General features: G+C 45.2%; 1 protein-coding gene across 1 annotated transcript in view; it reads right to left on the reverse strand.

The window, feature by feature from the left end:
* Positions 1–23,775, reverse strand: part of LOC139243650 (cytosol aminopeptidase-like) — a 48,677-nt gene extending 24,902 nt beyond the window's left edge. Inside the window, exons 1-4 of the mRNA XM_070870816.1 lie at positions 23,611–23,775; positions 22,114–22,272; positions 20,770–20,894; positions 19,877–19,965 (exon numbers count right to left, since the gene is read on the reverse strand). Of these exons, the coding sequence (XP_070726917.1) occupies positions 19,877–19,965; positions 20,770–20,894; positions 22,114–22,272; positions 23,611–23,708 (471 nt within the window). The 5' untranslated portion in view covers positions 23,709–23,775. The remainder of the gene's footprint in view (positions 1–19,876; positions 19,966–20,769; positions 20,895–22,113; positions 22,273–23,610) is intronic.
* Positions 23,776–27,021: the final 3,246 nt, after the last annotated feature.

Consider the following 27,021-nt stretch of genomic DNA (forward strand, 5'->3'; position numbering starts at 1 on the left):
CTATGCAGCTCTCCACTTTGAAGCCAGCTTGAAAGCTCCAGTTCAGCACTTTATCTCTTGGGCTTTGTTTGAATGGCATTGCTGTTTGCTGCTCGTTATGTTAATGTTTGCTAAGATTTGTTGTGGCAAGTAATGATTTGTTGGCACAAGCAATGGTGTGCTGCCACCCAGAAACTGTCATATCCTCTCCATTTGGGACTTTGTGCAGAATTATAGTAGTGGGGCAGAAATCACACTGTACACGGTAAGGGCTGAAGTCCATGGGGGTTTGCTGTGGGATCGTCGTTGTGCTAAACCACTTTCTTTAATTATCTTTAATTAGTTGTGAGATTAGGGCAATTTAATTCAACTTTTACTTCTTTTATTTTTGTAGTTTAAGCTTCCATGAATGCTTCTGTTGTATAGTAAATTAACTTTGCGAAGTTTGTCATATGATGTCCTGTATAGCTGTTTTATCCTATTCACATTCTTTAGTCAAGTCATTAAGTTCTGCTGGCCTCCGATGTACCTACCGTCACTGATTTCTTAACTCTCCACAAGGGTTTTCTGTGCGGCCACAAGTGGCCACATACACTGGCCTAAGTTAGTTTGGAGTAACTATTAGCTGTCCAAAGTGGCTGGTAATGCCCGCTTTTGAAAAAAAGAACTAAACTAAAAAAATCCTAACTAACTCACTTACACTGGCGCAAATTGAATGTGCAAAATGGGGATTTTTAAGATACTCCAGAAAAATCAAGTTGCTCCAAAAAAAATGGAGCAACTCCTGGCCAGTTTTGAGCCTTATGTTATGATACGAGTAATCCAGAACCTGGACTAATGATCGAGAAACAAGAGTTCCCCCATGTAAACTGGGGACATTTAAATTCAGTTAATTAAATAAAAATCTGGAATTTAAAAAATCTGCAAAAACCCAACTGGAAGGAAAGGAAAGCTTCTATCATTACCTTGTTTGTCCTTTATGTGACCCCAGACCCACACCAATGTGGTTGACTCTAAACTACCCTCTGAAATGGCAGCACAACACCACCTTCTCAAGGGCAATTAGAGATGGGCAATAAATGCCGGCCTTGCCAGCGACGCCCACATCCCTTGAACGGAAAACAATCCCAGAGTGACACTCACAGCAATTCTTTCTCCTATGGGGAAAATGCTGAACCTTCCCTCAACAACTTTAATTGATAATATAGCTCAGGTTGCGTCATCACATATTTAAAAAGTAAAAAAATTGAAATTCAATTCTGGGGCTTAGGGGTCTGAGTAATTTTTAGCCCCACCACATTCCTCTTCCCCTTATAGTCCACCACCCTCCGCACCCCCCCCCACCAGACAGTCAAACTGAATCAGACTAGTTGCATTCAGCATCCTGTTCAACTGAGCTGATCTGTAGACCCACATTCTACCCCATACCACGTTCACTTGTTTCCACGTGATTCTGGCTCTACCTCACCACTCAATGCTGCTGAAACATGTATAAGTGCCTTTTTCACCAGTTCCAATACTGACCTCTCTTGCTGCATAAACTCTGCAGCTTATATCCTGTCTCACACGAAGTCTCATTCATCAGTCAACCACATCCTTCACAAACAGCACTGGCTTCCAATCCCCAATCCATCTCTGCATTGTCTGTTGGTGGTGATGTTGTTGTCAGCCATCCGTTCTACAGTTTCCAAATCCTAGGCTGAAATTGTTATGTATCTGGACTAGTATCTGCTCTGTACAGCCACCAGCGGGCTCATTCCACGGAGTCCCAAGGGATCTCATAATCCCTTGGGAGCACAGGTATTTAAGAGTGCTTCACAGGTTGGAGAGGCACTCTGGAGACCTGCAATAAAAGACTACGGTCACACTTTACTTTGAACTCACAGTGTTCAGTCTGACTCTTTCTCCATACACAACAACTGGCGACAAGATACAGATAGCGAACCCAAAGATCCAGAGAACAGTGAACATCCTGGAGAAATTTTCAGAGGGAGATGATTGGGAAACTTTTGTGGAGCGACTCGATCAATACTTCATGGCCAACGAGCTAGATGGGGAAGAGACCGCGGCCAAACGTAGAGCGATCCTCCTCACCGTCTGTGGGGCACCAACGTATGGCCTCATGAAGAATCTACTTACTCCAGCGCAACCCAGGGAGAAACCGTATGACGATTTGTGCACACTGGTCCGAGAGCATTTAAACCTGAAGAAAAGCGTTCTGATGGTGAGGTACCGGTTCTACACCTACAAAAGTTCTGAAGGCTAGAAAGTGGCGAGTTATGTCGCCGAGCTAAGACGCCTTGCAGGACATTGCTAATTTGAAGGACATTTGGAGCACATGCTCAGAGACTTTTTCGTACTTGGCATTGGCCACGAAACCATACTTCGCAAACTTTTGACTGTAGAGACCCCAACCTTGAGTAAGGCCATAGCGATAGCCCAGGCGTTCATTGCCACCAGTGACAATACTAAGCAAATCTCTCAGCACACAAGTGCTGCTACAAGTACTGTGAACAAAGTGATGATGTTTTCGAATCGTAATGGACAGGGCAGGTCACACATACCTGCAGTTACACGTCTGCAGATGTCTCAGAGTCCAACATCAAGGGTGATGAATGCAAGGCCATTAACACCTTGTTGGCGCTGCGGGGGTGATCATCGTTTCCATTCATGCCGATTCAAAGGATACATTTGCAAGGGCTGTGGAACAATGGGACACCTCCGACGAGTGTGCAGGCGAGCTGCTAGGCCTGCTAAACCTGCAAACCACCACGTTGCAGAGGACAACAGATCCACGGAGGATCACGACGAAACAGAACCTCTGATAGAGGAGGCAGAGGTGCACACATTCAACCAGAATTGTTCCCCGATAATGCTGAAGGTTGAACTAAATGGACTCCCAGTGTCAATGGAGCTGGACATGGGCGCGAGCCAGTCCATCATGGGCAAAAAGACTTTCGAACGGTTGTGGTGCAACAAGGCCTCAAGGCCAGTCTTAAAACTCCAATTCGCACGAAACTAAGAACTTACATGAAAGAACTGATTCCTGTAATCAGCAGTGCTACTGTAAAGGTCTCCTATGATGGAGTGGTGCACAAGCTACCACTCTGAGTGGTACTGGGCGATGGTCCCACGCTGCTCGGCAGGAGCTGGCTGGGAAAGATACGCTGGAACTGGGACGACATCCGAGCGCTATCGCCTGCTGACGACACTTCGTGTGCACAGGTCTTAAACAAATTTCATTTGCTGTTCGAACCAGGCATCGGGAAATTCCAAGGAGCAAGAGTGCAGATCCACCTAATTCCGGGGGCGCGACCCATCCAACACAAGGCGAGAGCAGTACCGTACATGACGAGAGAAAGAGTAGAAATCGAGCTCGACCGGCTAGAAAGAGAGGGCATCATCTCACTGATCGAGTTCAGCGAGTGGGCCAGTCCTATTGTCCCAATCCTCAAGGGAGATGGCACCGTCAGAATCTGTGGCGACTACAAAGTAACTATCAATCGTTTCTCCCTGCAGGACCAATACCCACTTCCAAAAGCCGAAAACCCCTATGCAACGCTGGCGAGAGGAAAGACGTTCACTAAGCTGGATTTGACCTCAGCCTACATGACGCATGAACTGAAGGAATCATCGAAGGCCCTCACCTGCAACAACAAGAACCAAGGTCTTTTTGTTTATATCAGGTGCCCGTTTGAAATCCGATCAGCGGCGGCGTTATTCCAGAGAAACATGGAAAATTTACTGAAGTCGGTCCAGCACATCGTGGTCTTCCAGGACGACATCTTGGTCACAGGTCGGAACACAGTCGAGCATCTGCAGAACCTGGAGGTTCTTAGTCGGCTCAACCACGTGGGGCTCAGGTTAAAACGCCCGAAGTGCGTTTTCCTGGTGCCTGAAGTGGAGTTCTTGGGAAGGAGGATTGCGGCTGACGGCATCAGGCCCACCAACGCGAAGACGGAGGCAATCGAGAATGCACCGAGGCCACAGAACGTGAGGGAGCTGCGGTTGTTCCTGGGACTCTTGAACTACTTTGGTAACTTCTTACGAGTCTCAGCACCCTGCTAGAACCACTGCATGTCTTACTACGAAAAGGGGGCGAAAGGGTTTGGGGCAAAAGCCAAGAAAATGCCTTTGTAAAATAGAGAAAATTGTTATGCTCAAACAAATTGCTTGTGTTGCATGATCCATGTAAGCGTTTGGTACTAGCATGTGATGCGTCGTCATATGGCGTCGGGTGTGCATTGCAACAAGCCAACGATTTCGGGAAACTTCAACTGGTTACTTATGCATCCAGGAGCCTGTCTAAGGCCGAGAGAACCTGCAGCATGATTGAAAAAGAAGCGTTCACGTGTGTCTATGGGGCAAAGAAAATGCATCAATACCTGTTTGGGCTAAAATTCGAATTGGAAACTGACCATAAGCCACTTATATCCCTGTTTTCCGAGAGCAAAGGGATAAATACCAAAGCATCGGTCCGCATCCAGAGATGGATGCTCATGTTGTCAGCATACAACTATGCCATCCGCCACATGCCAGGCACAGAAAACTGCGCCGATGCTCTCAGTAGCCTGCCATTGCCCACCACTGGGGTGGAAATGGCGCAGCCCGCAGATCTAGCCATGGTTATGGAAGCATTTGAGAGTGAGCAATCACCCGTCACTGCCCGGCAGATCAAAACCTGGACAAGCCAGGACCTCTTATTATCTCTAGTCAAAAGCTGTGTGCTTCACAGGAGCTGGTCCAGTGTCCCAGTGGAAATGCAGGAAGAGATAAAGCCGTTCCAGCGGCTCAAAGATGGAATGTCTATACAGGCAGACTACCTTCTGTAGGGCAATCGAGTAGTGGTCCCCAAGAAGGGCAGAGACACCTTCATCAATGACCTCCACAGTACCCACCCAGGCATCGTAATGATGAAAGCGATAGCCAGATCCCATGTGTGGTGGCCCGGCATCGATGCGGACTCAAGAGTCCTGCGTTCACAGATGTAATAAATGCTCGCAGTTAAGCAATGTACCCAGGGAGGCGCCGCTAAGTTTATGGTCTTAGCCCTCCAAACCGTGGTCTAGGGTACACATCGACTGTGCAGGCCCGTTCTTGGGTAAAATGTTTCTTGTGGTTGTAGACGCGTAATGCAAGTGGATTGAATGTGAGATAATGTCGCTAGCACGTCCGCTGCCACCACTGAAAGCCTGCAGGCCATGTTTGCCACACATGGCTTACCTGATGTCCTGGTGAGCGACAACGGGCCATGTTTTACCAATGCTGAGTTCAAAGAATTTATGACCGATAACGGAATCAAACATGTCACATCTGCCCTGTTTAAACTAGCGTCCAATGGTCAGGCAGAAAGAGCAGTGCAAACCATCAAGCAAGGCTTGAAGAGGGTAACTGAAGGCTCACTGCAGACCCGCCTATCCAGAGTCCTGCTTAGCTACCGCACGAGACCACACTCACTCACTGGGATCCCACCTGCTGAACTGCTCATGAAAAGAGCACTTAAGACAAGGCTCTCGTGAGTTCACCCTGATCTACATGAACAGGTAGAGAGCAGGCGGCTTCAACAACGTGCATACCATAATAGCGCAAATGTGTCACGCGAGATTGAAGTCAATGATCCTGTATTTGTATTAAATTATGGTCAAGGTCTCAAGTGGCTTCCCGGCACTGTCATGGCCAAAGAGGGGAGCAGGGTGTTTCGGGTCAAACTTTTAAATGGACTCATTCACCGAAACACTTGGACCAAATCAAATTCAGATTCACGGACTACCCTGAGCAACCCACCTTGGACCCTACCTTTTTTGATCCCCCAACACACACACCAGTGGCAACCGGCACCACGGTTGACCACGAAGCAGAACCCATCATCCACAGCAGCCCTGCAGGGCCCAACACACCAGGCAGCCCAGCAAGGCCAGCTGCACAGCAGCCCAGCGAGGGCACAACAAATGACTCAACAACACCAGCTTTCACACCGAGACGATCAACCAGGGCAAGAAGGGCCCCAGATCGACTCACATTGTAAATAGTTACACTATTGCCTTTAGGGGGGAATGTTGTTATGGAGGGGAGGGACTGGGCATGAGACAACACTATTCTGTATGACAGCACTTAATGGTATACTGTACCACTACAACTAACCTGTAAATAAGACATGTAAAAATCTATATACTCTATACACCCACCAGAGGGCTCATTCTCCAGAGTCCCAAGGGAGCTCATAATCCCTTGGGAGCACAGGTATTTAAGAGTGCTTCACAGGTTAGAGAGGCACTCTGGAGACCTGCAATAAAAGACTAAGGTCATAATTTACTTTGAGCTCACAGTGTTCAGTCTGATTCTTTCTCCATACACTACAGAAATTATCTTGTTTTCTATCCCCAAATTCAAAGAAAAAAAATCTGCCATCTTTACTCTTATGTGGAGGGGAGGGGCTGGGCAAGAGACAACACTATTCTGTATGACAGCATTTAATGGTATAGTGTACCACTAATACTGGAACAACTAACCTGTAAATAAGACATGTAAAAATCTATTACATATTAAAATCGATGAGTGGGTTATAACAATCCATTTCAAAATGTATTGAAAACTCCTATGTTAGGCCCTGTCTACAGCAGTGTTCTTCAATAGACAATTGCTGACTAGCCACAGGTGTGGCTAGTGACACCATTTTGGCCACATGCACTAATTTTAATAGAAAACACCTTACATACACTCACACAATACAGGTACATGTACTTCACGTGCATATTTATTTACCAAACATCGACCCCCATTCAGCAATCAATGAAGTAAGGCACTCACAACGATCAAAAAACACACTTGCACTCTGTTATTCATCTTACTATTTTACCAACAAACGCACAAAAAGGTTAAAGTACACATGCGTACACGTGCAAATAAATATTGAGATCAGATGTTCAACAACAGTGATTAATACTCCCTTTTTATTTGCTAATCAGAAATGCAATTAGCCACATCTGGATACCCAATTAGCCACAGGTCGCTCATCGCTAATGTATTGGACAACACTAGTTCTGTGGCAAAACCCATTATAAAATTGGCACTAGTTATCTACAATACCAGTTATGCCTGTAGATGGCACGGTGATTGTTTTTTTCAATATCAAATGTCACATTATAACAGGGAATGGTACCCTAGTGGTTAAGGTACTGGACGAGCAACACAACTGTGAACTCAACTCCCAGCATGGCAAGTTGCAAAACTCAATTCAATAAACCTGGTCATTTGTACACGAGCATAAAAGCTATTGTCATAAAATCCAAATGATTCACTCATGCTTCAAAGAACAGAACCTGCCGTTCTTACAATGGTCTAAGTGGTTAACTCAATTCCACCAGGGATGGGTAATAAATTCTGCTTTGCCAGTGTTGCGTATATCCCAAAAATAAAAGTTAGCTCCACAAACAACAAAGTTCAAAACATGGGTGGAACCTACTTGCAGGTTTTGGCCACCAAGTGTCAATGTGATACAGTCTTGTGTCTGAGCAAGCAAACATGTTAGTAGAAGTATTAGTAAATTAAAAACGCGAATTAAATTACATAGAATATACAGCACAGAAATAGGCCATTTGGCCCAACCAGTCCATGCCAGTATTATAAGAACATAAGAAATAGGAGTAGGAGTCGGCCCTACGGCCCTTCGAGCCTGCTCCACCATTCAATATCATGTCTGATCATCGACCTCAACACTTTACTGCCCGATCTCCATATCCCTCGATTCCAAAATTCTATCTATGACAGCCTTGAATATATTCAGAGACTCAGCATCCACAGCCCTCTGGGGCAGAGAATTCCAAAGAATAACAACCCTGAGTGAAGAAATTCCTCCTTATCTCTGTCTTAAAATGACCTACCCCTTATCCTGAGACTGTGCCCCCTAGTTCTAGACACTCCAGCCAGGAGTAACAACCTCTCAGCATCTACCCTGTCAATTCCCTTCAGAATCTTGTATGTTCCAATGATATCACCTCTCATTCTTCCAAACGCCAAAGAGTGTAGGCCCGTTCTGCACAATCTCTCATCATAATACATTCCTCTCATCCCAGGAATCATTCTAGTGAACCTCCGTTGTACCGCCTTCAAGGCAAGAATATCCTTCCTTCGATCAGGAGAGCAAAACTGCGCACAGTACTCCAGATGTAGTCTCACCAAGGTCCTGTACGATTGTAGCAAGACTTCCTTACTCTTATACTCCAAACCCCTTGCAATTAAAGCATATTGTATTAGGGGTAATGTATTGACGTGGATAGAGAACTAGTTGGCAGACAGAATCAGGGAAAGCCATAACGGGGAAGTCATAACGGGGAACAAAGAAATGGCAGACCAATTGAACAAGTATTTTGGTTCGGTATTCACGAGTATTCTCTAGTAAGAAGGAGGAACTGAGGGAAATCCTTATTAGTCGGGAAATTGTGTTGGGGAAATTGATGGGGTTGAAGGCCGATAAATCCCCAGGGCCTGATGGATTGCATCCCAGAGTACTTAAGGTGGTGGTCTTGGAAATAGCGGATGCATTGACAGTCATTTTCCAACATTCCATAGACTCTGGATCAGTTCCTATCGAGTAGAGGATAGCCAATGTAACCCCACTTTTTAAAAAAGGAGGGAGAAAGAAAACAGGGAATTATAGACCAGTCAGCCTGACATCGGTAGTGGGTAAAATGATGGAATCAATTATTAAGGATGTCATAGCAGCGCATTTGGAAAGAGGTGACATGATAGGTCCAAGTCAGCATGGATTTGTGAAAGGGAAATCATGCTCGACAAATCTTCTAGAATTTTTTGAGGATGTTTCCAGTAGAGTGGACAAGGGAGAACCAGTTGATGTGGTATATTTGGACTTTCTAAAGGCTTTCGACAAGGTCCCACACAAGAGATTAATGTGCAAAGTTAAAGCACATGGGATTGAGGGTAGTGTGCTGACATGGATTGCTAACTGGTTGTCAGACAGGAAGCAAAGAGTAGGAGTAAATGGGTACTTTTCAGAATGGCAGGCAGTGACTAGTGGGGTACCGCAAGGTTCTGTGCTGGGGCCCCAGCTGTTTACATTGTACATTAATGATTTAGACGAGGGGATTAGAAACATAGAAACATAGAAACATAGAAAATAGGTGCAGGAGCAGGCCATTCAGCCCTTCTAGCCTGCACCGCCATTCAATGAGTTCATGGCTGAACATGAAACTTCAGTACCCCCTTCCTGCTTTCTCGCCATAACCCTTGATCCCCCGAGTAGTAAGGACTTCATCTAACTCCCTTTTGAATATATTTAGTGAATTGGCCTCAACTACTTTCTGTGGTAGAGAATTCCACAGGTTCACCACTCTCTGGGTGAAGAAGTTTCTCCTCATCTCGGTCCTAAATGGCTTACCCCTTATCCTCAGACTGTGACCCCTGGTTCTGGACTTCCCCAACATTGGGAACATTCTTTCTGCATCTAACCTGTCTAAACCCGTCAGAATTTTAAACGTTTCTATGAGGTCCCCTCTCATTCTTCTGAACTCCAGTGAATACAAGCCCAATTGATCCAATCTTTCTTGATAGGTCAGTCCCGCCATCCCGGGAATCAGTCTGGTGAACCTTCGCTGCACTCCCTCAATAGCAAGAATGTCCTTCCTCAAGTTAGGAGACCAAAACTGTACACAATACTCCAGGTGTGGCCTCACCAAGGCCCTGTACAACTGTAGCAACACCTCCCTGCCCCTGTATTCAAATCCCCTCGCTATGAAGGCCAACATGCCATTTGCTTTCTTAACCGCCTGCTGTACCTGCATGCCAACCTTCAATGACTGATGTACCATGACACCCAGGTCTCGTTGCACCTTCCCTTTTCCTAATCTGTCACCATTCAGATAATAGTCTGTCTCTCTGTTTTTACCACCAAAGTGGATAACCTCACATTTATCCACATTATACTTCATCTGCCATGCATTTGCCCACTCACCTAACCTATCCAAGTCACTCTGCAGCCTAATAGCATCCTCCTCGCAGCTCACACTGCCACCCAACTTAGTATCATCCGCAAATTTGGAGATACTGCATTTAATCCCCTCGTCTAAATCATTAATGTACAATGTAAACAGCTGGGGCCCCAGCACAGAACCTTGCGGCACTCCACTAGTCACTGCCTGCCATTCTGAAAAGTACCCGTTTACTCCTACTCTTTGCTTCCTGTCTGACAACCAGTTCTCAATCCACGTCAGCACACTACCCCCAATCCCATGTGCTTTAACTTTGCACATTAATCTCTTGTGTGGGACCTTGTCGAAAGCCTTCTGAAAGTCCAAATATACCACATCAACTGGTTCTCCTTTGTCCACTTTACTGGAAACATCCTCAAAAAATTCCAGAAGATTTGTCAAGCATGATTTCCCTTTCACAAATCCATGCTGACTTGGACCTATCATGTCACCATTTTCCAGATGCACTGCTATGACATCCTTAATAATTGATTCCATCATTTTACCCACTACTGAGGTCAGGCTGACCGGTCTATAATTCCCTGTTTTCTCTCTCCCTCCTTTTTTAAAAAGTGGGGTTACATTGGCTACCCTCCACTCCATAGGAACTGATCCAGAGTCAATGGAATGTTGGAAAATGACTGTCAATGCATCCGCTATTTCCAAGGCCACCTCCTTAAGTACTCTAGGATGCAGTCCATCAGGCCCTGGGGATTTATCTGCCTTCAATCCCATCAATTTCCCCAACACAATTTCCCGACTAATAAAGATTTCCCTCAGTTCCTCTTCCTTACTAGACCCTCTGACCCCTTTTATATCCGGAAGGTTGTTTGTATCCTCCTTAGTGAATACCGAACCAAAGTACTTGTTCAATTGATCCGCCATTTCTTTGTTCCCCGTTATGACTTCCCCTGATTCTGACTGCAGGGGACCTACGTTTGTCTTCACCAACCTTTTTCTCTTTACATACCTATAGAAACTTTTGCAATCCGCCTTAATGTTCCCTGCAAGCTTCTTCTCGTACTCCATTTTCCCTGTCCTAATCAAACCCTTTGTCCTCCTCTGCTGAGTTCTAAATTTCTCCCAGTCCCCAGGTTCGCTGCTATTTCTGGCCAATTTGTATGCCACTTCCTTGGCTTTAATACTATCCCTGATTTCCCTAGATAGCCACGGTTGAGCCACCTTCCCCTTTTTATTTTTACGCCAGACAGGAATGTACAATTGTTGTACTTCATCCATGCGGTCTCTAAATGTCTGCCATTGCCCATCCACAGTCAACCCCCTAAGTATCATTCGCCAATCTATCCTAGCCAATTCTCGCCTCATACCTTCAAAGTTACCCTTCTTTAAGTTCTGGACCATGGTCTCTGAATTTACTGTTTCATTCTCCATCCTAATGCAGAATTCCACCATATTATGGTCACTCTTCCCCAAGGGGCCTCGCACAATGAGATTGCTAATTAATCCTCTCTCATTACACAACACCCAGTCTAAGATGGCCTCCCCCCTAGTTGGTTCCTCAACATATTGGTCTAGAAAACCATCCCTTATGCACTCCAGGAAATCCTCCTCCACCGTATTGCTTCCAGTTTGGCTAGCCCAATCTATGTGCATATTAAAGTCACCCATTATAACTGCTACACCTTTATTGCATGCACCCCTAATTTCCTGTTTGATGCCCTCCCCAACATCCCTATTACTGTTTGGAGGTCTGTACACAACTCCTACTAACGTTTTTTGCCCTTTGGTGTTCTGCAGCTCTACCCATATAGATTCCACATCATCCAAGCTAATGTCTTTCCTAACTATTGCATTAATCTCCTCTTTAACCAGCAATGCTACCCCACCTCCTTTTCCTTTTATTCTATCCTTCCTGAATGTTGAATACCCCTGAATGTTGAGTTCCCAGCCCTGATCATCCTGGAGCCACGTCTCCGTAATCCCAATCACATCATATTTGTTAACATCTATTTGCACAATTAATTCATCCACCTTATTGCGGATACTCCTTGCATTAAGACACAAAGCCTTCAGGCTTGTTTTATTAACACCCTTTGTCCTTTTAGAATTTTGCTGTACAGTGGCCCTTTTTGTTCTTTGCCTTGGGTTTCTCTGGATCAACTGGGCTTGTATTCACTGTAGTATCTCCAAATTTGCGAATGACACTAAGTTGGGTGGCAGTGTGAGTTGCGAGGAGGATGCTATGAGGCTGCAGAGTGACTTGGATAGGTTAGGTGAGTGGGCAAATGCATGGCAGATGAAGTATAATGTGGATAAATGTGAGGTTATCCACTTTGGTGGTAAAAAGAGAGACAGACTATTATCTGAATGGTGACAGATTAGGAAAAGGGGAGGTGCAACGAGACCTGGGTGTCATGGTACATCAGTCATTGAAGGTTGGCATGCAGGTACAGCAGGCGGTTAAGAAAGCAAATGGCATGTTGGCCTTCATAGCGAGGGGATTTGAGTACAGGAGCAGCGAGGTGTTGCTACAGTTGTACAGGGCCTTGGTGAGGCCACACCTGGAGTATTGTGTACAGTTTTGGTCTCCTAACTTGAGGAAGGACATTCTTGCTATTGAGGGAGTGCAGCGAAGGTTCACCAGACTGATTCCCGGGATGGCGGGACCGACATATCAAGAAAAACTGGATCAACTGGGCTTGTATTCACTGGAGTTCAGAAGAATGAGAGGGGATCTCATAGAAACGTTTAAAATTCTGACGGGTTTAGACAGGTTAGATGCAGGAAGAATGATCCCAATGTTGGGCAAGTCCAGAGCCAGGGGTCACAGTCTAAGGATAAGGGGTAAGCCATTTAGGACCGAGATGAGGAGAAACTTCTTCACCCAGAGAGTGGTGAACCTGTGGGATTCTCTACCACAGAATGTTGTTGAGGCCAATTCACTAAATATATTCAAAAAGGATTTAGATGTCGTCCTTACTATTGGGGGATCAAGGGGTGTGGCGAGAAAGCAGGAATGGGGTACTGAAGTTGCATGTTCAGCCATGAACTCATTGAATGGCGGTGCAGGCTCGAAGGGCCAAATGGCCTACTCCTGCACCTATTTTCTATGTTTCTAAAGAGTAGGAATAAACGGGTCCTTTTCAGAATGGCAGACAGTGACTACTGGGGTACCGCAAGGTTTAGTGCTGGGACCCCAGCTATTTACAATATATATTAATGACTTAGAATAAGGAATTGAATGTAATATCTCCAAGTTTGCAGATGACATTAAGCTGGGTGGCAGTGAGAGCTGTGGGGAGAATGCTAAGAGGTTGCAGGGTGACTTGGACAGGTTAGGTGAGTGGGCAAATGCATGGCAGATGCAGTATGATGTAGATAAATGTGAGGTTATCCACTTTAGTGGCAAAAACAGGAAGGCAGATTATCTGACTGGTGACAGATTAGGAAAAGGGGAGGTGCAACGAGATCTGGGTGTCATGGTACATCAGTCATTGAAAGTTGGCATGCAGGTACAGCAGGTGGTGAAGGCGGTAAATGGCATGTTGGCCTTCATAGCGAGAGGATGAGAGTATAGGAGCAACGAGGTCTTACTGCAGTTGTACACAGCCTCGGTGAATATTGTGTACAGTTTTGGTCTCCTAATCTGAGGAAGGACATTCTTGCTATTGAGGGAGTGGAGTGAAGGTTCACCAGACTGATTCCCGGGATGGTAGAACTATCATATGAAGAAAGACTGGATCGACTAGGCTTATATTCACTGGAATCTAGAAGAATGAGAGGGGATCTCATAGAAACATATACAATTCTGACAGGATTGGACAGGTTAGATGCAGGAAGAATGTTCCCGATGCTGGGGAAGTCCAGAACCAGGGGTCACAGTCTAAGGATAAGGGGTAAGCCATTTAGGACCGAGATGAGGAGAAACTTCTTCACTCAGAGAATTGTGAACCTCTCTACCTGTGGAATTCTTTACCACAGAAAGTTGTTGAGGCCAGTTCATTCGATATATTCAAAAGAGAGTTAGATGTGATCCTTACAGCTAAAGGGATCAAGGGGTATGGAGAGAAAGCAGGAATGGGGTACGGAAGTTGCATGATCATATTGAATGGTGGTGCAGGCCCGAAGGCCGAATGGCCTACTCCTGCACCTATTTTCTATGTTTCTAACATGCCATTAGCATTCCTCATTGCTAGCTTTTTGTGTTTATTGCACAAGGACACCCAAATTTCTCTGAACATCAACATTTAAAAGTTCAACATTTAAAAAATATTTTGTTTTTCTATTCTTCCAACCAAAGTGAATAACCTCTCATATCCCTGCATTATACTCCCATCTGCCACCTTACTGCCCACTCACTTCGTCCATCTATATCCCTTTGCAGACGCTTTGTGTTCTCCTAACAGCTTACTATCCCAACAAGTTTTATATTGTCAGCAAACTTGGATACATGACACTCGGTCCCTTCATCTCGATCATTAATATAGATTGTAAATAGCTGAGACCCCAGCACTGAACCTTGCGACACCCCACGAGTTACAGTCTGCCAACCTGAAAAAGACCCATTTATCCCTACTGTGGAAATTTACTTTCTAAGTTACATTTTCTGTTAAATGTACCCTTTTGTAATAAAACAAAATGGAGTCTCAGTTCTCCCAGAAGTCCCTACAGCAGACAGCCTGTCTCTGTATAAACATGTTAACCTTGATTGATAGCCAATTAATTTAGAAGTTTGGGAGCCATCTGTGTGAGTGAGGGAACCTTGAATTTACCCTCCCTGTCTTGTAAGAACTATACTCCCTGCTAAATAACTGTCGCTGTGTTAAATCTTAAAAGTATTAGACAAAGGCTGTATAGATAAGTAGGAAATTAAAACAAGGATGTAATGTTAATCAAGTGATTGAAGAACTCCTTATCTGTATTTGCTGACCGCAAGGGCAGAACTGATACACGTGATGGAACCATAATTTCTTTGTTTGTTCTTCTGTATAAAGATAGTGTGTTTTTGTATTACTGTAGAAGTCTTTGCGGAGCTTTTGACTTAGCAGGACTTTTCCTTGCAGCAAGTATATTAAAGGGACATCTACCGAGCTGTTTATGTCTGAGTTTCACTTTTTTTTAGTTAAATTGAGAGTCGAGGTTTCGACACTACTCTGTCCATGCTCTATCATTGCCTCCAATCCCATGAGTCCTTATCTTGTGTAATAACCTTTTATGAGGCACCTTATTGAATGCCTTTTGGAAATCTAAATATACTACATCCACTGGTTCTCCTTTATCTACCCTGCCTGCTAGTTACATCCTCAAAAGACTAATAAATTTGTCAAACATATTTCCTTTTCATAAAACCATGTTGACTCTGCCTAATCATGTTATGATTATCTAAGTGGCCTGATACCACTTCCTTAACAATGGATTCCAGCATTTTCAATGATGTTTGTTGTCAGGCTAACTGGCCTGCAGTTCCCCGTTTTCTCTCTCCCTCCTTTCTTGAATAGCGATGTTACATTTGCTACCTTCCAATCTGCTGGGACCGTTCTACAATCTAGAATCCTGAAAGATCAAAACCAATGCATCCACTATCTCTGCAGCCACCTCTTTTAGAACCCTAGAATGTAGGCCATCAGGTCCAGGAGATTTGGCGGCTTTTAATCCCATTAGTTTCTCTAGTACTTTTTCTCTACTTATATTAATTACATTAAGTTCCTTACCCTCACTAGACCCTTGGTTTCCCACCATTTTAGGTATGCGTTTTGCGTCTTCTACTGTGAAGACAGATGCAAATTATTTGTTTAACGTTTCTGCCATTTTCTTATTCCCCATAATAATTTGTCCTGTCTCAGTCTCTAAGGAACCGATGTTTACTTTAGCTATTCTCTTCCTTTTTACATACTTGTAGAAGCTCTTACAATCAGTTTTAATATTTTTTGTTAGTTTTCTTTGACTATTTTTTCCTTTTATTATTCAATTTTTTGGTCATCCTTTCCTGGTTTCTGAAACTCTCCAAATCCTCAGGCTCACTAGTATTCTTCACTACATTATAAGCTTTTTATTTCAATCTAATGCTATCCTTAACTTCATTAGTTAGCCACGGATGTATCACTTTTCCTGTGGAATTTGTGTTTCTTAATGGAATGGATTTTTGTTGAGAATTATGAAATATTTATTTAAATGCTAGCCATTGCTTATCTATTGCAATACCTTTTAATCCATTTTTATGATCTACCTCAGCCAATTCACCCTTCATACCTATGTAATTGGCTTTATTTAAGTTTAAGACTCTAGTTTCGGACTTACTCTCAAATGTAACGTGAAATTCGATCATATTATGATCACTCTGCCCCAGAGGACCCTTTACTGTGAGATTGCTAATTAACCTGGTCTCATTACACAATACAAGATCTAAAATAGCCTGTTCCCTGGTTGGTTCGATGACGTATTGTTCTAGGAAACTGTCCTGAATGCATTCCATGAACTCGTCCTCCAGGCTACCTTTACAAATTTGATTTGTCCAGTCTATATGAAGATTAAAGTCCCCCACGATTATTGCAATACCTTTGTTACAAGCTCCTACTATTTCTTGATTAATATTCTGTCCAACGGTATAGCTACTGTTAGGGGGCCTATATACTACTCCCACCAGTGTTTTTTGTCCCTTGTATTCCTTATCTCCACCCATACTGATTCGCCTTTCTGATCTTCCGAGCCAAGATCCTTTCTCTCTACTGTCCTTATATCATCCTTTATCAGGGCTTACATGCCGCCCCCCCGTCCTGAACCATTCTGCCTGTCTTTTCAAAACGTCAAGTACCCTGGAACATTTAGTTCCCTTGCAACCATGCATCTGTAATGGCTATTAGATCAAACCCCTTTATCTCTATTTGTGCCACTAATTCATCTATCTTATTACGAATGCTCCACGCATTCAGATAGAGCCTTGAATTTGTTTACCATTATTCCCTGCTTTGACCTTGTTCTCTGCTGCCATTAAACTCTCTGTCCCTTCCTGTCACACTCTGCTTATTTTTACCCAAACCCTACACTGCTCTATAGCATTGACCTTTCTCTTTATGTTCCATTTGTGCCACCTCCCGTCATTTCTCATCTAACTATCGGCATAACCCTATATTCCCTTGTGCCTCATTTGCTTATCTAGCCTCCCCTTAAATGCATCTATACTATTCACCTCAACCTGTGGTAGCGAGTTCCACATTCTCACCACTCTCTGGGTAAAGAAGTTTCTTCCGAATTCCCTATTTGGTTTTTGGTAACTATAATTCCCTCTTCCAGCTGTTCAACACATCCTCTCACTTCACCCAATGACTAAATCCTCTCCAAGGTGCTTGTTCTCCACTCTGCCATTCTGTAATCCCAAAGCTATGCATGATGGCCTGTAATTTTGCTCTTCCCCACAAGTGGAAATACTCACTCTGGGTCTACTTTATCAAAACCTTTCCTAACTTTAAAGACCTCTATTAGGTCACCCCTCAGCCATTTCTTTTCAAGAGAAGAGAAACCCAGTCTGTTGTTCCTTTCCGGATAGGTACAACCTCGCAGTTCTGGTATGACCCTTGTAAATCTTTTTGCAACCAGAATTGTACACAATGACTATATCCTCTGCATGATGCTTGTTCTCCAAGTTTGGTCTAACTGAGGTTCGCTACAAATGTAGCGTAACATCTCTACTTTTCAATTCTGTCTCTCTAGAAATAAACCCTAGTGCTTGTTTTATTTTTATGGCCTTATTAACCAGTGCGCTACTTTTAGTGATTTGTGTATTTATACTCCTAGATCCCTTTGCTCAGCCTTCCAGCTGTTCATCACATCCTCTCACCTCGCCCAATGATTAAATCCTCAGCATGGTGCTTGTTCTCCACCCTGCCGGTCAGTAATCCCAAAGCTCATTGTAAGTGAGCAATCGCCTTGTAATCTGTTTCATCAGCTTCCTCTGCGACCTCCCCAGGCCGCCCTTGCACAAAACTCTTAGTTTCCTTGTCTGCTGGATCTGCCTTGCACTCCCTGTCACATCTGCTAATCGGTCTTCTCGCTTGCTCAGTCACCGTTCTGCCAAACATTTCGTGTTTTTAGGCAAGCACTGAAATCCAGGTCCTGCAAGTCCCACCCACCACCCCTATCAAAATTTCTATTCAGTAACACTGGCAGGAATTCTCACCTCAACCTCATTTAGAATCATTTCACTCTCCCACCTGACTGCTACCCTCCCCTAAATGACATAAGAACACAAGAACCTCCCCACACACTGAGCAGCTTTCAGCCCCGCCATGCTCAACAATTTGTCGCTACTAATCAGCCTTTTGGCCCTTGCCAAACGCCCCCCTCCCCAACACTGAAGGCCCACTATTACCCTCCACTGTCCCTCCCATCACTGGGAAGCGAAATCAACTTTGGCACTCTGCCTCTCTTTCTTTCAGAATGACAAGCTGGAGACATCGTCACATGCCTCCACCAATTCTGCTCTACGGGCAGCTGCTAGAAGTTCACAGTATTTAAGCCATTTGATTTTCTATCATACCTGCTCTCTGCTCAGTGCCCATGACAGCACAGATGAGATTATGACCAACATTAATGGGAAGTACAGTTCTGTTTCATGTCTCATTATTCTATGGCACGGCATATTGGTGTTCCATTCATCTGCCCTAACGTAACACTGTAACATTTTTTTAAATGATGGTATTCAAACAAATATCATTTAAGAAGATCCATCACAGAGATTGCATCTACAGTGGGTACTGATATCGTCAGAGCTTCAATTACTTTTGTCAAAAGGGGGAATGTTGGTCTATTAAACATAGCTAATGGCGAGATTATAACAGACAATAAAGAAATGGCAGTCTCGTTAAATAATTTTTTGTATCCATTTTCACAGCAGAGGAAGAGGACAAAATATCAGCGGCAACATTCCAGTAAGCTGATGGTTGTCCAGCAGTCTGGAGGTCCAACACAGGCCATTCAGCGGCTTTTAAATGGAAAAACAGCGCATGCATGGAAATTTGCATGGCCTGCACAACCTGTTAAAGGGGCCATGCACTCAAAAACAAACAGTGGGAACATTAGCCACAGTACAAGAGTACCAAAAAATAAGTAATGGGGAGGAACTTATGATTTAATACAAGTTAAAAATGGCAATGGAAAAAATAATGGTACTTGAGACAAAAATCTCCAGGACCTGATGGTTTTGCAGATTTCCACTACCCTTGATGTGAAAAAGTGCTTTCTGATTTTATCCTGAATGACATAACTCTAATTTTAAGATTGCCCTCTTGTTCTGGATTCTCCCGCCAGAGGAAATAGTTTCTCTATCTACCATATTGAATTCCTTTATTATTTTAAAGACCTCAATTAGATTCGATGAGGAAACTGAAGATGAGTTTGTCATAATTTTCTGAAGCTCTCTAGATTTGAGAATTATGCCGTATAAAATTGCAATTAGCACTCTATTTAAGAAGGGAGGAAAGGGAAAAACCTGTCAGTTTAACATTAGTTGTGGGGAAGTTACTGGAATCTATCATTAGAGACAGTGATTTAACACTTGGACATGTATGAGCTGATCAGAAAGTCAGAATGGATGTTTGATAGGTAGATCCTGTCTTGACTTTTTGGAGATCACTAACATTGTGGATATTGGAGTGTCTATGAATGCTGTCCATGTGGATGTCCAGAAAACATTTAATAAGGTTCTGCACAAAAGGTTATTAGCAAAATTAAAAGCACACGGAATTGGTGATAAGCTTGTGACATGGGTCGGTACTTGGTTGAGAAGTAGGAGATAGAGTAGGGTTAAAGGGAATGTATCCCATCAAACAACTTAACTACATCACAACATTTACTGTAGCACAGATAGAACACTCTTAGATCCATTCACATGTAGCACTAAGTAGAAAATGACTATCACTGCCCTTAAAAAACATTTTAACAATTAAACATTACTTTACCTGTATTGTTTTCCCATTCATTGCTTTGACTACATCACCAGGTTTATTTGCTCTGCCATTCAGCATATTCTCACACAAAGGAGCCAGACCTAAAAGATGCATTAGCCATTAGTAATAAAGCTTTACCACCAAAATTAAATGTGTGTCTCCCATCTCCTAGCATCCCCAAATGGAGGTGGCAAGAATTATATGCACCCACTATTCAGAAAAGTGAAATCTTTGGTTCAGTACCTGATTCTTCTCATTCTTTCACAATTTAGAGACATTACACACTATTGACAGGATTTAAAAACACTCTTCAATTCACTCAGTGCTCATAAAGTGGTGATTTTCTATATAATGAGGGGGTCACCTCAGAGAAGTAAGAACAGTTTGTATGAGGACTCTCTGGAAAAGTGCAGATTGGACCTAACCCAGTTCTTTTTGGGAGGGGGGAGCAAGGGAACAAGGCACTTAAAACCTCTCCCCTTCCCAGCTAAACTATTTAGTTAACAAATAATAGTTAGAACAAGATCAATTCTGGAACTAGGAGATTAAAATAAAAATTGAGGTAATTTTATAACAAAGGAATTTCCAGTGCTGTCCTCCAGAGATGTAGATTTTTAACCCTTTAAGCACTAAAAGAAATATGAACATAATATTCACACGCACAAAATTACAATTTATTCCAGGAATGTAAATTAAATTGTGACTCTACGCAATACTCGCTTTAAAATGGCATATAAATTGTGTAGATACAGATAATGCTTCCACATGTTAAATACAAGAAATTACATTCAGTACTCAAGGGGTTCATGATGAAATCTTCTGAAACTACTAAATTGTGCACTACTAAAGTTGGTAATACCTCCCAGTTTCCAGCATCACAAGAGAATCATATCCCAATGTTTTACCTATAATGTTAAGGGGAAGTTTCAAAGATGCTGCGGTGATGATGGCAGAACAGATTGTTGCTGCTCCTCCCATGTCAGCTCTCATTGCATCCATACCTGACGCAGGTTTAATTGAGATTTCACCACTGCCACAAGAGAAGGTGAAGATGCAGTTAGCTAAAACATAACTCCACATGCATGACTGCAAAATGTTACAATCAAAGCTTGTTCTTAAAACAATGATATAGCTGCTCCCATCGTATGAAATCCAGTTAGAATGAATTTGCTAGGAACCCAAGTGAATTGCTGTGGTCATAGTGCTCTCAGACAGGATATTCCAGTTATCTTTTCAAAATTATGTAGCAACTGAATCAAAATCTGGAAAACTCAACTAACGAGAGAGTTTGCTTTCACATGCCAGTTGATATGTCGAAAGCTGGATCAGGGTAGGATAAAGGTGCGACAGGGTGGGACCATGGCTCAAGCAGAGATTTACTTTGCTGTTGGTGAAAATTCAATGAAAGCCTCCACTGTGGAAAAAAATGACTTTGATTTAGAAAAAAAATGACTTTTGTCATGGGAGTTTGAATTGGAACAATTTCAGCACACTCCAAAAACACCTGTGATTCAAAACTGGGCAGGTGGGAACTTTAGTAAAGACTATGGGCTAGAAATTGGCCAGCCTTACACCCATTTTTTAGGTGATATTTCGCCTTTTTTGACGTTAAAAGGTGCTCACCTAAATTGGCCAAAGTTATGCGGCAGCGGTTTTGAAAAACCTTGAAAATTGGACCGCCGACGTGCATCGCCAAAAAAAGCGCTATCACTTTAAATTGACCGTTCGACGCACCAGTATTCTGCGCGAAAAAAAACGTCAGGTAAAAAGCTGCATTGCCGCCTCAGAAACAGCAGCAAGTACGAAGACCTAGAAAAAAGATAGGTTAAAGTTTTTATTTTTTTAATTCTTTTGCAGCGATTACTTAGTTAAGGGTCTTGTAAATGTTTTGTGAATTTAGATTTTTTGTTTTTTGCAATTTATTTTGTTTCTCCTCCCCCCTCCCAGGACCTGTCTTTTTAGCGGTAATCGGTCTCGAACAAAAGTTGTCGAGGATTGTGGTTTCCACCGCGAATCCTCGTGCAATGCCAATTTTTACCGTCGCCCGCATTTTGTTGCCAATTTTACCCCTTAAAAAAAATAGTGGTATTTGTAACGGTATTTTTGCGCAAAAATGCTGGGGAAAAAATGCTATCGCCAAAAGTTCAATTTCTAGCCCAAAGATTCAATCTCCAATCTTCTGATTGAGAAGCCAATACGACATATGGAATTTAAAAAAATATTAAGCAGTGAAACCACTCAGAACTTACCTGTCAAATGTTATACCTTTTCCTACAAAGACTAATGGTGATTCACCCGAGATTGTGGAACCGTTATAGTGAATCTCTAAGAAAACTGGTTCTTCATCTGAGCCTTTAGCTACACTAAGGAAAGCTCCCATCTGTTGTTTCTCAATCCAGGATTTGGGTCTATGAATAATGTAAGAAACAGATGAAAAACAAACATTATTGTAAACTGCCTTCAATAAAACAATGTCTTACATAATAACCATTCCTTTTAATTCACTCATCGTTGGCAAAGCTGGAAGTGTTTGCCTATTCCTGGTTGCACCGAGTGGCTTGCTAGGCCATTGCAGCAGGCAGTTAAGAATCAATCACATTGCTGTGGAACTGGAGTCACATATAGAACAGATCGGGCAAGGACAGCAGATTTTCTTCTCTGAATTACATCAGTGGGTTTTACAGCAATTCGAGACTTTAATGGTGACTTTTTACTGATACCAGTTTTTTTTTGATAACTGAATTCAAATTCTCAAACTGCCATGGTGGGATTTGAAATCACGTTCTTTTGATGATTAGTCCAGGCCTTTATTTCCCCACCATCCCATGTAGTGAATCATGTGAATAGAATTAGCTCTTGGATGCACATAACACTCTTGTTCACATATTTGAAACTAAGTGCTGGATGATGATATGAATGCTTTTTATTAGTCAACCTAGACATAGATGGCTCAGAAGAGTTGCTGAAAATTATGAATCTGATGAGAGTTACACAATAACATTGGTTAAAGCTCTGCCAAGATGCATTTGATTCTTCTACTGCAAACCTTGAGTTGAACATAGTAGGTGTAGGCTGCGGCCTTTTCCTTTGGAGATTTATCCTCCTTCCTCACCAAATTTCTCTGGTTCTCTCCCTTTGCTGGGGTATGGTTTCACAAGTGCCAGGTGCTCTCTGGTACCATATCCAAGTGATCATTCTGAATGTTGACTGGGAGTGTTGCCAGCTAACTCAGCAGGAATAGGGGAATCCAGTCTCACAGCTTTCCAGTCTGCATGGCTCAGCTATTCATTACTTCAACTCATTGGGTTAGGGGAGTGAGGTTTGTCCTTGCAGTTTTTATTAGGAGCGAATAAATACAAAAAAATCCTGAGTTACTGTTATTCCGCACTTTGGCAAAGCAATTTAAAAAATGAACACATAACTCTTTTAGCCGTCAGTTAAGTTACACCGGCAGGTAATAAGACTGCCGACAGTCTGTCTCAAAGAGGAAAAGCCTTCATTTATTTTTACAGCATAAACACAATATATTAAAGATAACATATACAGGGGACTAAGAACAGATAATAGAGAAGCATTCTCTGTATTAACCAAACTGTTCACAGTCTGAAGTTTTCCTTTGCCACATCTTAATAAATTAATAAAAGCGGACCGTGAACCATTTGCACTCTGCCCTCCAGCCTTTTTCTCATAAGTACTGCAACTCTACATTTAATGTTACCATTCTCAGAACAGGATGCCAGAATTACCTTATGTGTACTTTGACTTTATCACCTGTTGAATGCAGTGCTTGTTGAATGGCCTCAGCAAAACTGGTTGGAGTTAAATAATTAGCTGGTGCTTCCATCAAATGCCGTGCTAAATTCTGTCCTTCTGCATACAAAACTCCTTTCTGCCAAGCGTCACTTTCCAAACTTGCAAAAAAAAATACAGGTTTTTTTAAAAATGTGCACGTTAAATTCAATGCAATTCAATGAAGCAACGATATTCAGCTATCAGATCTAAATGACTGTCAGACGAATCCGTTAAAATAAAATCGAGTCTGCAGTCTTCAGTACTTATTTGAGCAATTTATGTAGTTTCAAAAGGGCAGCATTTTTTCCTTAGAGTTCTTGTACCAAACTACAGAAATCAGCCAAAAAGATGAGTTTTACTTTAAAACCTAATTATTTACAGTACTGAATACCAGAAAAGTGGTTATTATTGCAGGTAAGTGAACAGGTTTAATTAGATTCCATGGGCTCAAGTTTTGGCCTGATTTGCTCCTTTTTTTTGGAGCAACTAGTTTAGAATGGAGCATCTTAGAAATTGCAATTCTCGGCATTTAGTTTGCTCCCGTTCTGGTGAGTTAGAATAGTTTCATTTTAGAACAGATTTTTTTTCAAAAGGGGGCGCGTCCAGCTACTTACGCCTGTTTTACAAGTTTAGGCAGCGAAAACTTACTCCAAACTAACTTAGAATGGAGTAAGTGTAGATTTTTGTACGCTCAGAAAAACCTTGCCTACACTTATAAATCAGGCGTAGGGAACGATAGATTGGGGGGGGGGGGTGCCAGGAAAGGGGGTTTACAAACATTAAACACTTCACTTTTACAAATAAAGAGCCATCATCAATAATAAATGATATATAAATCAATAAATCAATACAAAAAAATTAAAAAATTAAAAATAATTTTTTTTTAAAATCAATAAATAAAAAATTAAGTTTCTACTCACCGACTGCAGCACCCGGGAGCCCTTCAACAGCGTGCTGGGACGGGGCCACACAACACCCACCCCCAGTGTCTGTCTTTTTCTATATCTCTGTCAGTGTCTGTGTTTCTGACAGCGAGGGGTGGGGGTGGGGGGTGGGGGTGGGGGGGGGGGGGAGGAAGGGCAGGGGAGGGAGAGCATGGGAGGGAGAGCAGGAGAAGGAGAGGGGGGAAAGAGGCGAGGGGTGAAAGAGGCGAGGTGGTGGAGAGGCGAGGGGGAGGGTGGAGAGGCGAGGGGGGGGGGGAGAAGAAGCGTGGGGGAGGGAGAAGCAGGGGGGAGGGAGAAGCGGGGGGGGAGGAGAAGCGGGGGGGGGGGAGAAGCGGGGGGGAGGGAGAAGCGGGGGGGAGGAGAAGCGGGGGGGGGGAGAAGCGGGGGGGGGGGGGAGGAGAAGCGGGGGGGAGGGAGAAGCGGGGGGGAGGGAGAAGCGGGGGGGAGGGAGAAGCGGGGGGGGGGGGAGAAGCGGGGGGGAGGAGAAGCGGGGGGGGGGGAAGCAGGGGGGGAGGAGAAGCGGGCGGGGGGGGGAAGCAGGGGGGGAGGAGAAGCGGGGGGGAAGCAGGGGGAGAGGAGAAGCGGGGGGGGAGGAGAAGCGGGGGGGAGGAGAAGCGGGGGGGGAGGAGAAGCGGGGGGGGGGGAGGAGAAGCGGGGGGGGGAGGAGAAGCGGGGGGGGGGGGGAGAAGCGGGGGGGGGGAGGAGAAGCGGGGGGGGAGGAGAAGCGGGGGGGGAGAAGCGGGGGGGAAAAGAAGCGGGGGGGGGAGGAGAAGGGAGGGGGGAGGAGAAGCGAGGGGGGAAGAGAAGCGGGGGGGGGGGGGAGATAAGAAGCGGGAGGGGAAGGAGAAAGCGGGGGGGGGGAGGAGGAGAAGAAGCGGGGGGGGAGGAGGAGGGGGAGAGAGAAGGGAGCGAGAGAGAAGCGGGGGGGGGGGAGAGAGAAGCGGGGGGGGAGGAGAGAAACGGGGGAGGGGGGGAAGAGGAGGAGGGGGAAGAGGAGGAGGGGGAAGAGGAGGGGGGAAAGAGGAGGGGGGAAAGAGGAGGGGGGGAAGAGGAGGGGGGGGATGAGGAGGAGGGGAGGGATGAGGAGGGGGGGGGAGAGATGGGGGGGAAGAGGAGGGGGGGAAGAGGAGGGGGGGGAAGAGGAGGGGGGGAAGAGGAGGGGGGGAAGAGGAGGGGGGGGAAGAGGAGGGGGGGGAAGAGGAGGGGGTTGAAGAGGAGGGGGTTGAAGAGGAGGGGGGTGAAGAGGAGGGGGGTGAAGAGGAGGGGGGGGAAGAGGAGGGGGGGAAGAGGAGGGGGGGAAGAGGAGGGGGGGGAGAGAGGGGGGGGAAGAGGAGGGGGGGAAGAGGAGGGGGGGGGAAGAGGAGGGGGGGAAAGAGGAGGGGCGGGGAAGAGGAGGGGGGAAGAGGCGGGGGGGAAGAGGAGGGGGGGGAAGAGGAGGGGGGAAGAGGAGGGGGGTGGGAAGAGGAGGGGGGAAGAGGAGGGGAGGAAGAGGAGGGGGGGAAGAGGAGGGGGGGAAGAGGAGGAGGGGAAGAGAAGGGGGGAAGAGGAGGAGGGGGAAGAGAAGGGGGGAAGAGGAGGGTGGGGGAAGAGGAGGGTGGGGGAAGAGGAGGGGGGGAAGAGGAGGGGGGGGAAGAGGAGGGGGGGAAGAGGAGGGGGGGGAAGAGGAGGGGGGGAAGAGGAGGGGGGGGAAGAGGAGGGGGGGAAGAGGAGGGGGGGGAAGAGGAGGGGTGGGGAGAAGGGGGGGAAGAGGAGAGGGGGGAAGAGGAGGGGGGGAAGAGGAGGGGAAAGAAGAGGAGGGGGGAGAAGAGGAGAAGGGGGGCGGAATGGTGAGGAGAGATGGAGGAGAAGAGGAGGGGGAGAGGGGGAAGAGGAGAGGGAGAAGAGGAGGGGGGGAGAAGAGGAGGAGGGGGGGAGAAGAGGAGGTGGGGGGGAGAAGTGGAGGAGGGGGGGAGAAGAGGAGGAGGGGGGAGAAGAGGAGGAGGGGGGGGAGAAGAAGAGGAGGGGGGGAGAAGAAAGGAGGGGGGGAGAAGAAGAGGAGGGGGGGGAGAAGAAGAGGAGGGGGGGAGAAGAAGAGGAGGGGGAGAAGAAGAGGAGGCGAGGAGGAATGGTGAGGAGGGGGAGAGGGGGAAGAGGAGGGGAGAGGGGGAAGAGGAGGGAGGGGAGAGGGGGAAGAGGAGGGGGGGTGGGGGAAGAGGAGGGGGAGAGGGGGAAGAGGAGGGGGAGAGGGGGAAGAGGAGGGGGAGAGGGGGAAGAGGAGGGGGAGAGGGGGAAGAGGAGGGGGAGAGGGGGAAGAGGAGGGGGAGAGGGGGAAGAGGAGGGGGAGAGGGGGAAGAGGAGGGGGAGAGGGGGAAGAGGAGGGGGAGAGGGGGAAGAGGAGGGGGAGAGGGGGAAGAGGAGGGGGAAGAGGAGGGAGAGAGGGGG

The sequence above is a fragment of the Pristiophorus japonicus genome, chromosome 2 (assembly GCF_044704955.1).
Source record: "Pristiophorus japonicus isolate sPriJap1 chromosome 2, sPriJap1.hap1, whole genome shotgun sequence".
Lineage (NCBI taxonomy): Eukaryota > Metazoa > Chordata > Chondrichthyes > Pristiophoridae > Pristiophorus > Pristiophorus japonicus.